At 45.7% G+C, this 14,491-nt stretch overlaps 1 protein-coding gene across 1 annotated transcript in view; it reads right to left on the bottom strand.

Annotated features, from left to right (window-relative positions):
- PPP3CA (protein phosphatase 3 catalytic subunit alpha) overlaps positions 1-1,748 on the bottom strand; it is a 177,272-nt gene extending 175,524 nt beyond the window's left edge. The window contains exon 1 of the mRNA XM_048303071.1: positions 1,108-1,748. Coding sequence (XP_048159028.1) covers positions 1,108-1,165 — 58 coding nt within the window. The 5' untranslated portion in view covers positions 1,166-1,748. The remainder of the gene's footprint in view (positions 1-1,107) is intronic.
- Between the last annotated feature and the right edge of the window lie 12,743 nt (positions 1,749-14,491).

Here is a 14,491-nt window from a genome sequence, read left to right on the forward strand (position 1 = left end):
GGGTACACTTGGCTGTGTGCCCAGTGCGGAAAGAAACAAACAAAAAAACAAACAAAAAACCCCAGACCATTAAATACACGTGCACTTCCTACACACTGAGAAATGCACATGTGCAATTTACATCAGGCATCACCCCAGTAAATAAAACCTTGGTCTATACTACGGGGCACAATGTGTTGTTAACCCAAACTCTAATCTGTTTATACGGCCGAGGCTGGCAGCACACGAATACCTCCGAAACAGAGCAAAAATCATGGAGCCGATACGTGTTTGTGCCGAGCACCCTCACGCACATCTGCACGCACACGCGGGAGCACGGCCACGGTACGCCCGCTGGATAACTTCACATCCAGGCAGGCCGGGCCGTCAGCAAGAGACGGCGATGGAGGAGAAGGAGGAGAAGGAGGAGAAGGAGGAGAAGGAGGAGGAAGCAGCCTTCGCCGCCTCCCACAGCGCCCGCGGCCCGCGCCCACGGCCCGCCCCCCCGCACCCGGCATCCCCGCCGCGGGTGCCGCGGGGGCGGCCCTGCGGGAGCGGGGCACTGGGGAGCCCAGCAGCGGCGCTCGGTGTGGGAGCGGAGCCCCGGCTGCTGGCACGGGGAGGTTTCCAGGCATCCTTGCTGCATGCGAGGAGCAGAACGGCAATGACAAGCGGCGGCGGCGGCGCAGCCTGCGGGGGGGCTCCGGGGAGCGCAGTCCGGAGAAGAAGGAGAAATGGGGGGTGCCCAGAGGAGCAGGCGGGCTGGGGGAGGAGGCCGAGCCCTGCCCTCCTCTCCCCCAGGCACCGGGGCGGGGGAGGAAGCTGGGGCTCCCCCTCTCTCTCACGCCAGCCCTGTGCAGCGCCTTCAAGGCGGAGGGGGGGAGGCGGCGGGGGGAGGAAGGGGGGGAAATGCTGCAATGTAGCGCCGGGCAGGCAGGCGAGGGAAGCCGCAAACCCTCCACTGGGGCCCGGCGAAAGCCCCCGGGCCAAGCCCACTGCTCCCAGCGGCCGTGCCGCCGGCAGCCCCGCGGTACCTGCCCGGCGCGGAGAAGGAGGGACGGACGCGACCCCAGCCGGGGGCACGGCGGGAGGACCCGGCCGAAAGGGCGGCGGGGGCGCAGCACCCACCTTTCACCACCCTGTCCGTCGTCGATAACTTGGGATCAACGGCCTTATGCTCCGACATGTCCGGCGGCCGGGGAGGCGGCGAGGCTCTCCCCCCTCGGGCAGGGCAGGCGCGGGCTGAGGCGGCGGCGGCCGCTACGGTCACGGCTCCGGCTCCTCCGCTGCGGCCGAAGTTGCCGCGTCCCGCCGCCGCTCGCTGGCTCGGCTGGGCTCTGCCGCGCGGTGCCTTCCTCCTTCGTCTTCCTCCACCCCCGTCCTCCTCTTCCTCCTCCAGTTAATTATTGCTCGCTTTCAATCACGCCTCCGGGCTGTGCAGGACGGCTCGCTCTTCCCCGCCGGCCGAAGACCCCGGCGACAACACCCGCGGCGGGCGGCTGTCAGGCAGCGCCGGCAGGAAAAGCCGCGAGTGGACGCGGGCAGCAGGAACAGCCAGGTTGCACACGCAGCGGCCAGCCCTGCGCTTCCTTCCTCCACGGCGCGCCGCTCCGGCTCCTCCCGCCGCCGCTACCACCAGGGCCGCGGCCGCCGCACTGGATCGGGATCTGGATCCGTATCTTCCCCGCCGCCCCCCGCAGGGTCTCTCTCCCGGCTCGCACCGACACCGGCCGCGGCCCCGCGCGCCGCTGCACACGCTCCGCCGCGCAGCCCCCGCGCGCCGCCCGGCCCCGCCCGCCCGGCTCCCGCTCCCGCGCGCCGCCATTGGCCCGCGCCGCGCTGCCACTCACTGTCAGGCGGCCCCGCCCCGCGCGCGCCGCACCGCCCAGGTGCGCCCGCCCGCCCGCGCCGCGCGGAGCGCAGGGGCCGCGGAGCGCAGGGGCCGCGCATCCCGCGCCGAGCGGCTGCACGGCCCGGCCCGGCCCGGCCCGGCCCGCGTGTGAGGCCGCTACCGGCCGCGGCGGCTGCGCGCCGGGGAACCGCGCCCGGTGGCCGCGCCTCCGTGCCCGGCCACCCTGCGCAGGTGCGGACGGGCGCGGAGCGCCGGCCGCTCCAAACGCCTGCCCCGCGGGGTGCCCGCCCCGGGCTGGGGCGTCCCCGGAGAGGTGACACGCAGGTACCGGCACGCGCGCAGCCGGAGCTGGCCTGCGCGAACGGGGATAAAGGGAAAATACACCCATTGTCCCTGGCTGTGTGTCTTGCCCAGCGCACCTGGCACACGCCAACTTGGCGAATGGGCTGGTGCAGCCTGCAGCGCTCGGCCTCAATGCTGGGGCACCACCGTCCCCTCAAATGGTCCTGCGAGAACAAACAGAATCGTCAAACACGGGTGAGAAGTGTTCGCCGCCCCCAGCTGGAAGACAACAACTCTTACTTCATGTTTCTTAGAAGATTGAAAAGTAATTTACATCTGTGAAGGTGTCCTCCATCATTCCAGACAACATAAATATTGTTTAGGGCTTGTTTATACACGTTGTTCAGGGGGAGCTATTCCTGACTAATTTCATGACTAATTTCCAGAATAAGGCTGAGCTGTTCCGGTTTACTTTAACACTGTGAGTTTTAATTAAAGAGGAAAATAGGGCACACCTATTCTGGAAGAGGGATGTTTACAGAATTGTTGTTGAATAACTTCTGTGTAGATGAGCCAAGAATCAACAGACACCTAACCCGGCTTCCCATTTCCCTCTGGGGTGATGTACAAGTTGCTTGCTTAGCAGATACTATTGCTTTAGAAAGCCACAAAGAATATAAGATGGCAGTTGTGACACATACTCTCTGCTTTGATTTGCCTGACATTTTTAGGGGACGTTTTGTTGGCTGTCCTTGTGGTATTTTCTCTGAACATGGGAAGACATTGTATGTGACTGACATTTAGCAGAACAGCATGAGTTCTCAGCTTGTTCCAACAACTGTGGTGAGCTCCATGTGCTGTGACCATCCTCTTGTCCCAGGAGCACAGACTAGCTGGGTAATAAAGTTGCCATCTGAGATTCCTATTGCAATGGTAATACGAGAATATGAAACAGAGCTAGGGCTCAAGCAAGGGCGTCTTATATATGCCCAGAAAAATCCTGAAGCCCATGACAAGTAAGCAGAAATCTCCCCATATGGTAGGCATACTTCATGAAGCACCAAGGGCACAGAAGAATCTGGACAGAAAAAAACCCTACATCTTCCTCGCCACTGCTGGGAAACACTGCCCAGCGGCACATGCTGCTTGGACACAGAAGGAGAAGCAGCATGTGAGGAATGCAGCATGGCCAGTATTGCTTACACATTGTGGGCCCCAACTTCATGAGGTGTGGAAGACCAGTTTGGATCCGTTCTTCTGTGACTGCAGGCTGTTTGCATGAGTCATCTGGATTTGTCTTGATAGGCTGGAATAACAGAGACGCTGGATCTTTCCATTTGTTCCCCCATTAATCACAGGACAAGACTTCAGCTCTGATTTTTTAACAAGAAAGTGTCATTGTTGCTGCTGCTTATACAAGGACATCCAGTGTCACAACTCCAGCATGATTGTATTAATTCTGAAAGCTATATAGGAGTTCTTTTTTTTTTTTTTTAATGGTTTTCCTTTGCTTCTAGTTTTCAATTATAATATGCCATCCAGGCTACATAAAGCTCTTTCATTTTGTTTTGCAGAGGGTCTTGATTATTTATCTGTAGAATGTGTTTAGTCTTCCTTTCCAATGCAGAATCCCCATTTCAGGTCATTTCTTCTTTAGGAGTGTTCAGATGAGCTTTCGTCAGGCAAAGGTCAGTACCACAGCCAAATGCCACATATCATGCCACTTCTGCAAGGTATGATACAGCCAAGATTCAGATCACAGGTATAAGACCTCATGACTACTTTGTCATGGTGTGGTGAAATCTTAACCGCTTAACTTGTTTCAGGAGCAAAATCTTTATCCTGGGAGGGAGGGAAAGGAAGAGAGAGAAATCACCATACACTGTCTTTGTTCTCTGATGATGGTAACAAACTAGAGATATTCTGTGTTTCAGATTTGTGTTCATAGTAAAAGTTGTATAAGCATCCCTTATGACTTAAATCGGTCCTTTAAATCCATCCACACAGGTGGTCCTTCAGGTTTTTCTCACACTCCTTTGTCACAGAGGGATTTCTTTTTCATGGGTTCTGAGTCCTATTAGATTCCTTTTTCTCATTTAACAGTAGGAGGAGAATATGAAGATCCCATCTTTGAATGAAAAGAACACGGTGGATTCTGGGAAAATTCTAACACACTTGACCTCTTGCATCACTAATCCCTAGTACCATTGTTAGTCATTTCATCTCCTAGTAGAATAGAAGCCCAGCATGATACATTGGAAGCTCTGATCTTCCAAAGAGCAGTCACTTCTGACTACTGATTTTGAAGACAAGCTCTGTGAGAGCTGGGGGAGAGAGATTTTTTTCAAGTCTGGAATAAGTTAGTACCCACCTCTTTGCCTCAGATGAGCAATTCTTTTCCATTTTAGCTGAGACATGACAATTCTTTTAAGCACACAGCAGCTCTGGAAAGTAGCAGCATCCAGCTGAAGTGGAAGAAGGAATAAATGCCCATACAGTGAGAAGCCAGTAATTTTAAGCCAGACTTTCATAAAGACACACAGACTGAGGGATTTCAAACTGTGTCATAGATCCCATGAAAAATTAGCAATCAAGTTGTCTTCACTCTATTTCAGCAGCAAGGTGAGGATTATTTTATAAAAATGTAGCCATACTTTTGCCCACTGACTCAACCAATTAAGATACTGTTTTAAAGTACTGATTGCAAGAGATAGCATTTAAAATTTTAATCATTATTAGAGAAAGAATGTTCTAGCTACAGGGAGTCTGTCCTTCCTGCATTAGCCTCTGGGAGTTCTGGCTTCACATGTAATAGATACAAGTTTGACGGTATCTTGGAAATAAGGGGGAATTAGGGAAGGCCCTTAAGTACTATGATGGCTGGATGGAAAATATGTGCAACAAGGTTAGTCTGGATATTGGTGCTGCCTTAATTGATGATTTTCTTGATTTTTCTTTTAAGAGAGATGTGTAATTGGTTTGGTTTACTTCCCTTCAATATAAAAATTACAGGGGATTCTCAACATCTGTGTATCTAGGTCTATTTCCTAGGCCATAGCCTCTATAGCATCATTATCTACAACAAGATTAAAACCACGACATACTAGTCTATGTTGGTGGTGTGTCTTGAGGAGATGCTCCATAGTGAAATCAATGTTCTGTTACAGCTCACTGTCACAACACTGACAACAAGCACCTAAAACTTTCAAAAGAACTAGATTCATCTACATTTGACTAAAATAAATTTGATACCAAGTGTCGTATACTAGTCTTGGATAGGCAATATAATCTATCAGTACTCCACATGTCATTTGGTTCCATCATATCCAAGAGAGGAAATTCACCCCAGTAGAGAGCCTAGACAAAGGACCACATAGCAATTTAAATCACCATCAAGGGGCACTTTCTAAGGATTTTTTTTGCCAAAAGTTTTCCCACTCTTATTCTACCTCAGTACACAAGAGAAAGATAGATAAAGGGCCTGTAAGCCCTGTAAGCCTAGCAAGTAACAATTCTTTGTATCATTGAAATGCTGTCTGGTTATGTTTGCGAAGAGGTGGAAAGTTCAGATGGCAAAACACAGATACATAATCCATCACTAAATGTACCCTCACACTTTCCTCACAGTGGTCTTCATGGATCAGCTGTGGGCACGTAACCTGTTGATCATCAGCCTCTCTGGAGCTTTGCATGTTTTTCCCGGGATACATCTGTTGGGCTTTTGGCTTGGTTAATCATGCAGGTTCTGGATTTGGTCCTGAAGCTTTTAGCAGAATTTATACACACTGTTAATGATACTGTGCCTGGTTTAGAAAGCAAAGCTAAATAGATAATTCTACAGAGAGTCAGGGAACGGATGATACCAAAATGAATTGTGTTGCAATAAAATGCAAGCAATGGCATCTGGAATACAGAAGAGAGAAAGGTTAGCTACAAATTCCAAGATGCTGAATCAACATGGAAAACAGTAACAACTGGTGCCATGAACAGTTATACTGAGCTTGACTGACATTTGAAAAGTCAACAAATAGTAAAAGAGAAGAACACAAGTGAGAGAAAATAACCTTGAGCCCTGGAAATGGTTTACCCCATGCCAAAACTGGCCTCCTTACAACAGCTTTCAATATAAAAGAACTGTAACTGTGGTCATCTAAGGCTGCAAATTAATATTTGCATTCAGATTAAGTCTCTGGTGCAAAACTGATCCACAAGTCATGCCTGTAATCCCTCACAGCATGCAGATTCAAGAACAATCATGCAAAGGACTTCCATATCTGTCCCCATTCCAATACCGCTGAGAAGCAGCCTAACGCAAGTTTCCTGCACTGCAGTTTCAGATTTCCTAAGCACGTACTTTCATCAGACTACTCCTCTAAGCCCAAAGGTGAAGACCAGATAAGAATTAAGCTTGGATACAAGTAGAGTGAAGCCAGCATAAGAATAAATCAAAACCAGAGATAGAAAGAGTCATCTCAAACTGAAAAGCATGAAGTCAGAAAGTCACAGCGGCAGGAGTTTGAAAACCAAAGAGTCTGTATTGTAAGTCAAGTCAGGACTGGGACAAGGTGAGATATAGGAGCATGACACAAAGGAAGCAGGAACCAGGAATCAAGACTAAGCAAACAAGAATGAAAGGCAAGAGAGTCAGAAGCAAAACTACAGCCAAATGGCACTGCAGGCTGCCAAGAGCAACTGGTGGAGTTGCCTGACACATCTGCTATTAGAGGAAATTAGCCAAGCTTTAGCTCCTGCACAGCTGGGCCACAGTCCCAGTTGCCCTATTGCATCCAGCTGCAGGGCCAGTAGCCCAGGCAAAGCCCAACAGTGTGGTTAAATATGCGTTGACTTAAAACTCGATCTGCAGGAGTAGCTTGTCCCTATAAATTTACTGGTGCAAGCAGCAGGTTTAACTCAATTTATGTATCCAGAAGAACACTGCACTGATTTGCCTAAATGTGTTTAAAGTTATTGCTTTAATTAAGTACTGCAAGTTTGTGCAGTGAAAATGCCTTACTGTAGGGGAAAAAAAAAAAAAAGTTGTATCTGAACAGTGCCAAGGTTCCCAGAAGTGGAAAGACATCCCCTCATCTCCCCCTACTGGTGTGCACATTCCCGAGCCTCTGCCTGTGCCAATACGTTGTGAAACTGAAAGAAAGGACCCTTGGGAGCAGCTTCCAGCATCGAACTGTTCTCAAGATGTTGGCAACAGCTTAAAAACACAGTCCTGCTATCAAGAATTAGTCATTTGCTCCCAGGGAGTTCATCCTGCGGGCTTTGGTTGTTAATTAGACATTGCTTTTAATGGGAGTCTACAGAATACAGATTTTGCAAAGGGCTTTAGGATGTTATCCCAGTGAATATTAAAATCTTCCAGAAAATATAAATTAAGAAAGGAATAGAAGGAAAGCTCACTGCATTTTAAAGATGTTCTTGCAGTAGCAAACATCATGACAGACCAATGCCTGTTGAGAGAAAGGAACAATATTTGAAGGAAATGGGAACGGCAGAATAACAAGATATATATTCATTTTGTACTATAAGCATCTATACATAGCTGATTTACCTCTGGTGTGTTGTTGAAAACTACTAGTGACAGAAGCAGCTGAACAGATCCTGAAGTAAGACATGATACTCAGGATGTTTAATACTCAGGATGCTTTTCTGCCTCCTTTTTCAGGAGTAATGCTGATGACAGAGACACAAGAACAAAGAGGAATGTGTGTAATTACTTTTGCAAGAGTAAGCCTTATTTGTTTTCATAGAGATGCCATGATTTATTATTTAGTTTTTCTGCCTTTATGGCCTGAAAACAGTATAGATTAAATCCCTGCCACTTTAAAGGCAACATGCATGGAACACATTCTGGAGTAAATGATTTATTCAAGTGCCATCAGTGCCAGCTGAGGGCTCAGTGGTAACAGACCATAACTGGTGCTAAGAGTGAGATAATTAATCACAATAAGTTGATACTCAAGGAACAAACATGGAAAACTTTAATTTAGTTGCCAAAACTCTCAGAATATAAAGTGTCTTGTGATGTATTATTTAAAGAAGCGTAGTGAATATGAAAAGGAACAATGGACTAGAAAGTGTTTTCCAAACTGACCTCCTGTGCTGTGTCTTTTCTGAGGAACTTTAGAATGGATAAAAAGGGACAGAAAAACCTGATCTCTGAATGCATGTTTGTAAAATTCCCAAATATTTACAAAGCAAAATACTGAAACCTGGAGATTACCATACAGTTTAAGGAGCTCCAATTAATATAACTGCAATATTGAATTAGATGTAAATAACTTACTCAGGTTGGCTTAGTGGTAGCACTACAAAATATAAAAATCTTCAATTAATTTTCAGACTGACCATAATTTACATATTGGAAATCCAGATTCTCACTTACCCCAAGGCTTTAAACTGCTGTACAATGCAAAGCTGCTTTTTAATGGTTATAAGTTACATTTACACTCACTTAAAATACATTTTATATTGCCAGGGTGATGTAGAGCAGCCCTAATGTAAGGGAAGCCAGGTTTCTAATTGACTACAAACATCCTCAACCAAGGATGCAAATTCAGTGCTGCTGTCTTAACCAACTGCTGCAAAGGGACTCTGTCACTGTAGCAGTGCCTTAGTAGTCCCACGAGGCTTTCCTGCAGGGCAGTTTGCAAGATTAGGTATTAATCTCTTGAAAAAAACCCAGAAATATCGATAACCAATCTCCCCTTCTCCCCCATGCACCTATGTCATTCAAAAACATCGGCCTCAGGTACGCCGCAGAACATCCTTTCAATCATATTTTAATCAAATTGCTTTTCATCAGCTCCTCAAATTTTATGTAAGAAGCACATGAGCCCCTTTAATCTTTCCTCCTCCTCCCTCCTTTCTTAAAAGAAATTTCAGTGCTCTGTGCTTACTTAAAGAATGGCATTCAGCACAGCAAGAGACACATAAATCTTCTGAATTGCTAAAAAAGTGGTACCCAGAGGCTGTTTTGGCTCTAGATGATGACAATCGAGTGCACAGGACTGGAGAACACAGTTAAAAAACACTCAGATAATAAATATTCCTTTTAAAGTATCCTTTGCAGCAGAGACGCGAGGGTTACTGATGTGTTAGAAACAATGGAAGTGCCTGGGAATGATCATGTAGAAGTTAAGGCTTCACCCCTTAAAAAGGTGGCAGGATCCATAGCGCAGCTGAAGTGCATCTACACCAGTGCATGTGGCATAAGCAACCAGGAGGAGGAGCAGGAAACCAAGGTGCAGCAGGAAAACTATGACATAAGTTACCATCATGGCAACAGTGTGGGTTGATTCACATAACTGGAGTGTTGTAATGCATACTACAATGGATGTAGGGATAGGCAAGAAGGAGAGGTGGTGGGGTAGCCCTGTATCTTAAGAGAGTAGTTTGGTGGCTTAATGATGGTGGGAGTGTTGATCTGCTGGAGGTAGGAAGGCTCCGCAGAGGGATCTGGACAGGTTGGATTGATGGCTGAGGCCAATTGTAGGAGGGTCAACAAGGCGAAGAGCTGGGGCTGTCAAGCAGGCTGCTTGACAGGCTGCTCAGGGAAGTGGTGGAATCACCATCCCTGGAGGAATTTAGAAGACTTGTAAATGGAGCATTTGGGGACATGGTTTAGTGATGAACTTGGTGGTTCTGGGTTACCAGTTGTACTTGATGACCTTAACCTACATGATTCTATGATTCTTATTGGTAGAGAACACATCCATTCTATCAATAGATGTGCTCTATAGGATGGGACAATTTCATCATCCTGACTTTAATGGTTGGTGAAAATAATTTAAACTTAAGGCAAGGAGCAGACATTAACACTATTCAAAACTATTAGGATGTTTCTTATTGAGTGTAAGTAAACACTTTTCAGTTACTCTTGCTCTTAGCTTTGCCAATAAACTCAGCACTTGTGTTCGTTCCTTATATGACACTGCTTTCTGCCTAAGATGGAAATATTTCTCTAACTCTCCTGGAGTTCACAGCTATCCCAAGAGTAATGACTTCTTGCTGGTTGTCTTCCAAAGGATGTTGTCAGCCCCTCAGTAGTTCATTTCGGGTGAAAATAACCCTTGTGCCAAGGCCAGGCCAAGATCATCTACCAAATAAGTCCCATTAAAATCTTCAGATAAGGCATAAATGATATTTAAGTACTACAGTGCTGGCCTTCTGCTCAGCAGTGAATTAATCTAATATCTGCAAAAATGGGTTTGCTCTGAGTTAAAAAATTGATAAGTGCTTATCCTGACCTCAGAGTGGGATTGGTGAGACTTGCAAAATTGAGTAGCCCAGGACATGCATGCTCTGCCAGATTCTCAGAAGTTTTCCACTTAAATATATCAGCTGGGAGAGGGCTGCTGACAACTATACCAGTGAAGGATCTGGATGCTGTTACAGTACATTGGTCCCTGGATACTTGAAGGCTGGGAGCAGCCCTGGCACCGTGATTCGTGCCAAACACAAAAGTCACAGAGAGTGCTAGAACCATGTGCTTGTGTCATGTTCCCCCCAGCTGGGAAAGAGTGTCATGTCATCTCATCTCTGAATCTACCTATTTTAGTCATGGAGCTTACAGGAAGAGAAAGGGAAGGGAGACGAGACAGAGGAAAGTGTTTGCTGCTATGCAGATATACAATTAAACAAAGTCTAGCAGATGGCAGACGACCTGACCTCCGTCTCTTCGCTAAAATGCTTTCCTTTTGCCTCCTTCCTGTCCAGACTTAGCTTGAGCTGTCACTTTTTTCTTGCTCAAATTTTTTTTAGTCACTGGGTCAGCTGGGAAAAAAAAGTGTTGTTCACTGGAAAGAAACAAGACAAATGGATGCTTCCAACACCATACAATTAGATTGCAAAGCATAGCCACAGATAAAATATAGATGCATGTAAAATATGGCAACCAGACCTTCAGCCTTACTAATGCAATTATTCATATGCATGGCAACACAAATATGCTGTGGAAGGGAATCTGTTGTCAGTGATAATGTTCGTTCACATACTCATTTGCATATTCACGGACTCAGATGGAGAATAGGCAGTGGGGAAAGATTGGTTCACCTCCTTCCATTTCTGTGTCCTCAAAATTTTCCTCTTTTTTTTTCACTTCTGTTCTCTCATTTTAGTTTGGATTTTTTATTCCCCCTCCTCCCTCATTTTGGAAGCGCCTGGAAGAGTATTTCAGAAAAGTTTTACAGCAGCATGCTTCCCTTTAAGGATGAAGATTGCACCTTGCAATAACCATACACATTCTTCTAGAAGAACCTTTTCATTAAAGCTACTGTTCCTGCCTTCCCTCCCCTCCTCCCTCACTTCTTCTTTTTCCGCCCATCTTCTTAGCTCTGTTGTAGCCCATGGTGGGCAGTGATAGGGAGGGATGATTAAGACACTGCTCTGACATTTTCCAGTGATCCTTTCCCAGGAAGGAACCATTTCACAGACTCCCAGCATGTACTCTCATAGTGTCCAGAAGCACTTTCCAAAGTATTCTGGAGATTCTTAATTTTAAACTCCGCTATTTTAAGTGGTCACCAATTTCCCCCAATTAGAGTGTGTACTTTGAATGTCCTCAAGCTTTCTCTGGCCACTGTCTTTGAACCGTCTACCAAGATAAATTAGGGTTAACTCTGGCTAGGTCACTCACAAACAGAGATGAGCTTGGTAAATCTGGGTTTTTCCTATTTAAAAAAATTGCTAATACTGCTCTAAATATATAGTCACTGCCAACAGTAACACACATAGCAGCCAGCTTCCATCTGCATTGAGATTTCCCAGACAAGCTGTATAATATCACTCCAGAAACTACTAAGCCTTGGCAATAATCAAAGGATTGGTGGTGGCGAGACCCTGCAGAAACAATGGATGAAGTTTATCAGGGAGGCCAATGAAATAAATACTAGCACAAAACTGAGGAAGAAGAAACTGCTGACATACTAGGAGCAGACAATAGCATTTTACTCTGAAGTTCTTCATATTATGCATATCATTCATATATAATATTCCCATTCTATGAAAAGCATATAGAAAACTTGTATGAAGTAATGCTAAAAACACTACACTGAATTTCTCCTAAGAGTATGCTGATTTTCCAAATGGAGGAGGAAGATGAAAGAATACTAACACCCCTCTGTCCTCTCTACTTGCCAGTTGCAGAGAATAATTTCCTTTCCTTGTGCAGACAAGCTACATAAGAAATAACAAACAAGAAGTTTCACATTTCACATTCAAAGATGCAGAGCATGGAAGCTGAACTCAGCAAAATTCACACTGGAAACAAGACGCACATTTTTAACACGGTGAGTAATTAACCAGAGGAATTGCTTGCCCTGGAATATGCTGAGACACTTGGAGCTTTTAAATCATGTCAGGGTGTCTATAAAAAGATGCTGTCTGCTTCAGTTGCAACATACTGAACTCAGAGTAGAAATTGGCCCTGCTATGAAGAAGGTTGGACTAGATGGTCCCGGTGGCTTTAGTGATTAGGAAATACACTCAGAAACACATCCAAGTGTAAAACCCAATTTGCACAAATTCTGGTAATGCACACCATTTATGAATTCACTTTTGCTGAGAACGTCAAGCACTCAAATTTAGAGTTAGCTCTCTGTGGGTGCACTAGTCATACTGTAGGATAGGATGTATACAAGAGGAAGAAAGTGTGGTTTCAAGTGCAACCAAACCAAAATTCCAATTAAATGTGAACCCTGTGTTTGAACATTTTTGTTTATGTATTCATTTTTAAAAATCACTTCTTTTTAATAGCCTGAAAATGAAGAACTATATTCCAGTAAAAATAACACAGTGACCAGATACAGCTAGCGAATGAAAGGGTATCAGCTCAGGAAAGCACTGCTTAACCCTGCATTGACCAACACCAAGCTGTTGAGACTCCCAAGCACCACAGTCTGCATTTCTTCTGAGACACCCATGTGTCATCATTTAATTTGTATAATCCACAGTAAACCTGATCATAATTACAGTTCCATCAGTCTTAGCCGCCTGCAAAACAAAATCCTTGTCCCAGAGTGTAAAGAGTAAAACTCCACTCTGCTCTCATCAGCCATTGCCAGAAAGAAACTTCAGCCTCCACTGCTGGAGCTTTCCCTTGGAGCACTGGTCACCAAGACCAGGCAGGAGGAATGCAGTGAAGCAGTTTGCACAGCTCATGCCTTGTTGGTTTGCATAAAAGTTTGGCTTTTATCCAAAGAGCTAGAATTCATGGCAGCTTCTCATTCCTAGGAATCATATATTGGAATGCTGAATGCCCTGCCACCTCTAATTAATTCAGAAAGTTCTTTATGGCATTTTATGCCAGCAAATTTATCAATTCAGCCTGCTGACTATGCGAGTCTTTTCTAAATACTCCACACTGAGTATCTGTAGGCAAGTAAAAGATGCCATGCATGAAAGCACAGCACTTTTTCTTAGACGTTCAGTGACAAGGTCTCTGTCTTGACTGCTTCATGGCACTGACGCTTAAGACGTCTTTCTAGTGATACTAGTACAAGCTATTGGTCATAGACCATCATGATTTTGCTTAACTTTATCCAGCTATTCATTTGAATATTGTCATTCATTTGTCAGATGAATTTCACCAATCAGGCTAGCTAGATGGAGTATTTTAGCCAGAACTTTTCCCTAAATTGCACCTTGTTTATGATTTTATCAGGGGGAAAAAAAAAAAAAGGCAACATTCAAGCCATTAAAGTCAGTGGTTTTACCTTACTCCTCAATTAGTCCACTTATTTCAGTGAAGCTCCACAGTCTTCCACAAGAGCTAAATATGTCTCCCAGTATAGTTTTACTGCCAGGAATAGTCCTTGTGCAATTGAGAGCTCCTTGAGCCACCGTTGAAGGAAGATACCATGGTGATCTATGAGAAACCAGACCTCTTAGGTGAGATGTCAAACTGAGGTCCCCAGAATTGCATTTCCAGACAGTAAGACTAAACCGAACTAGCTGGGGACATCACAGTCCTGCCTGCACAGTTCTCCTGTAGTAGTGAGATAGTTGTTCATCATTCTGCAATACAAACTCTGCTCTAGTATTTCTACATTTTTGATTTTGAGAATTGAGAAGCCTGGAGCTCAGTGCTTTTTCAAAATGTAATACACGCCAGATGCATATTTGTCCACCGCATGGTTATGTAAGAGTGGATTAACAAGTCTCTCTGCTTCTCCTTTCCCATGGCACAGCAGACATGATTTAAATCCCAGTCTGCGATATTTGCTGCCTGCTGATGTCTTTCCACGTGAAAGGTTTGAGATGTCATAGGCCACAGGACCACAGATGGGCAGCTAGCTATCAGTGCTGCAGGATTTCCTAGTCTATGGCTAGATATTAAATAGCTGTAACAAACAACAGACCCCAAAC

The sequence above is a fragment of the Corvus hawaiiensis genome, chromosome 5 (genome assembly GCF_020740725.1).
Source record: "Corvus hawaiiensis isolate bCorHaw1 chromosome 5, bCorHaw1.pri.cur, whole genome shotgun sequence".
NCBI lineage: Eukaryota > Metazoa > Chordata > Aves > Passeriformes > Corvidae > Corvus > Corvus hawaiiensis.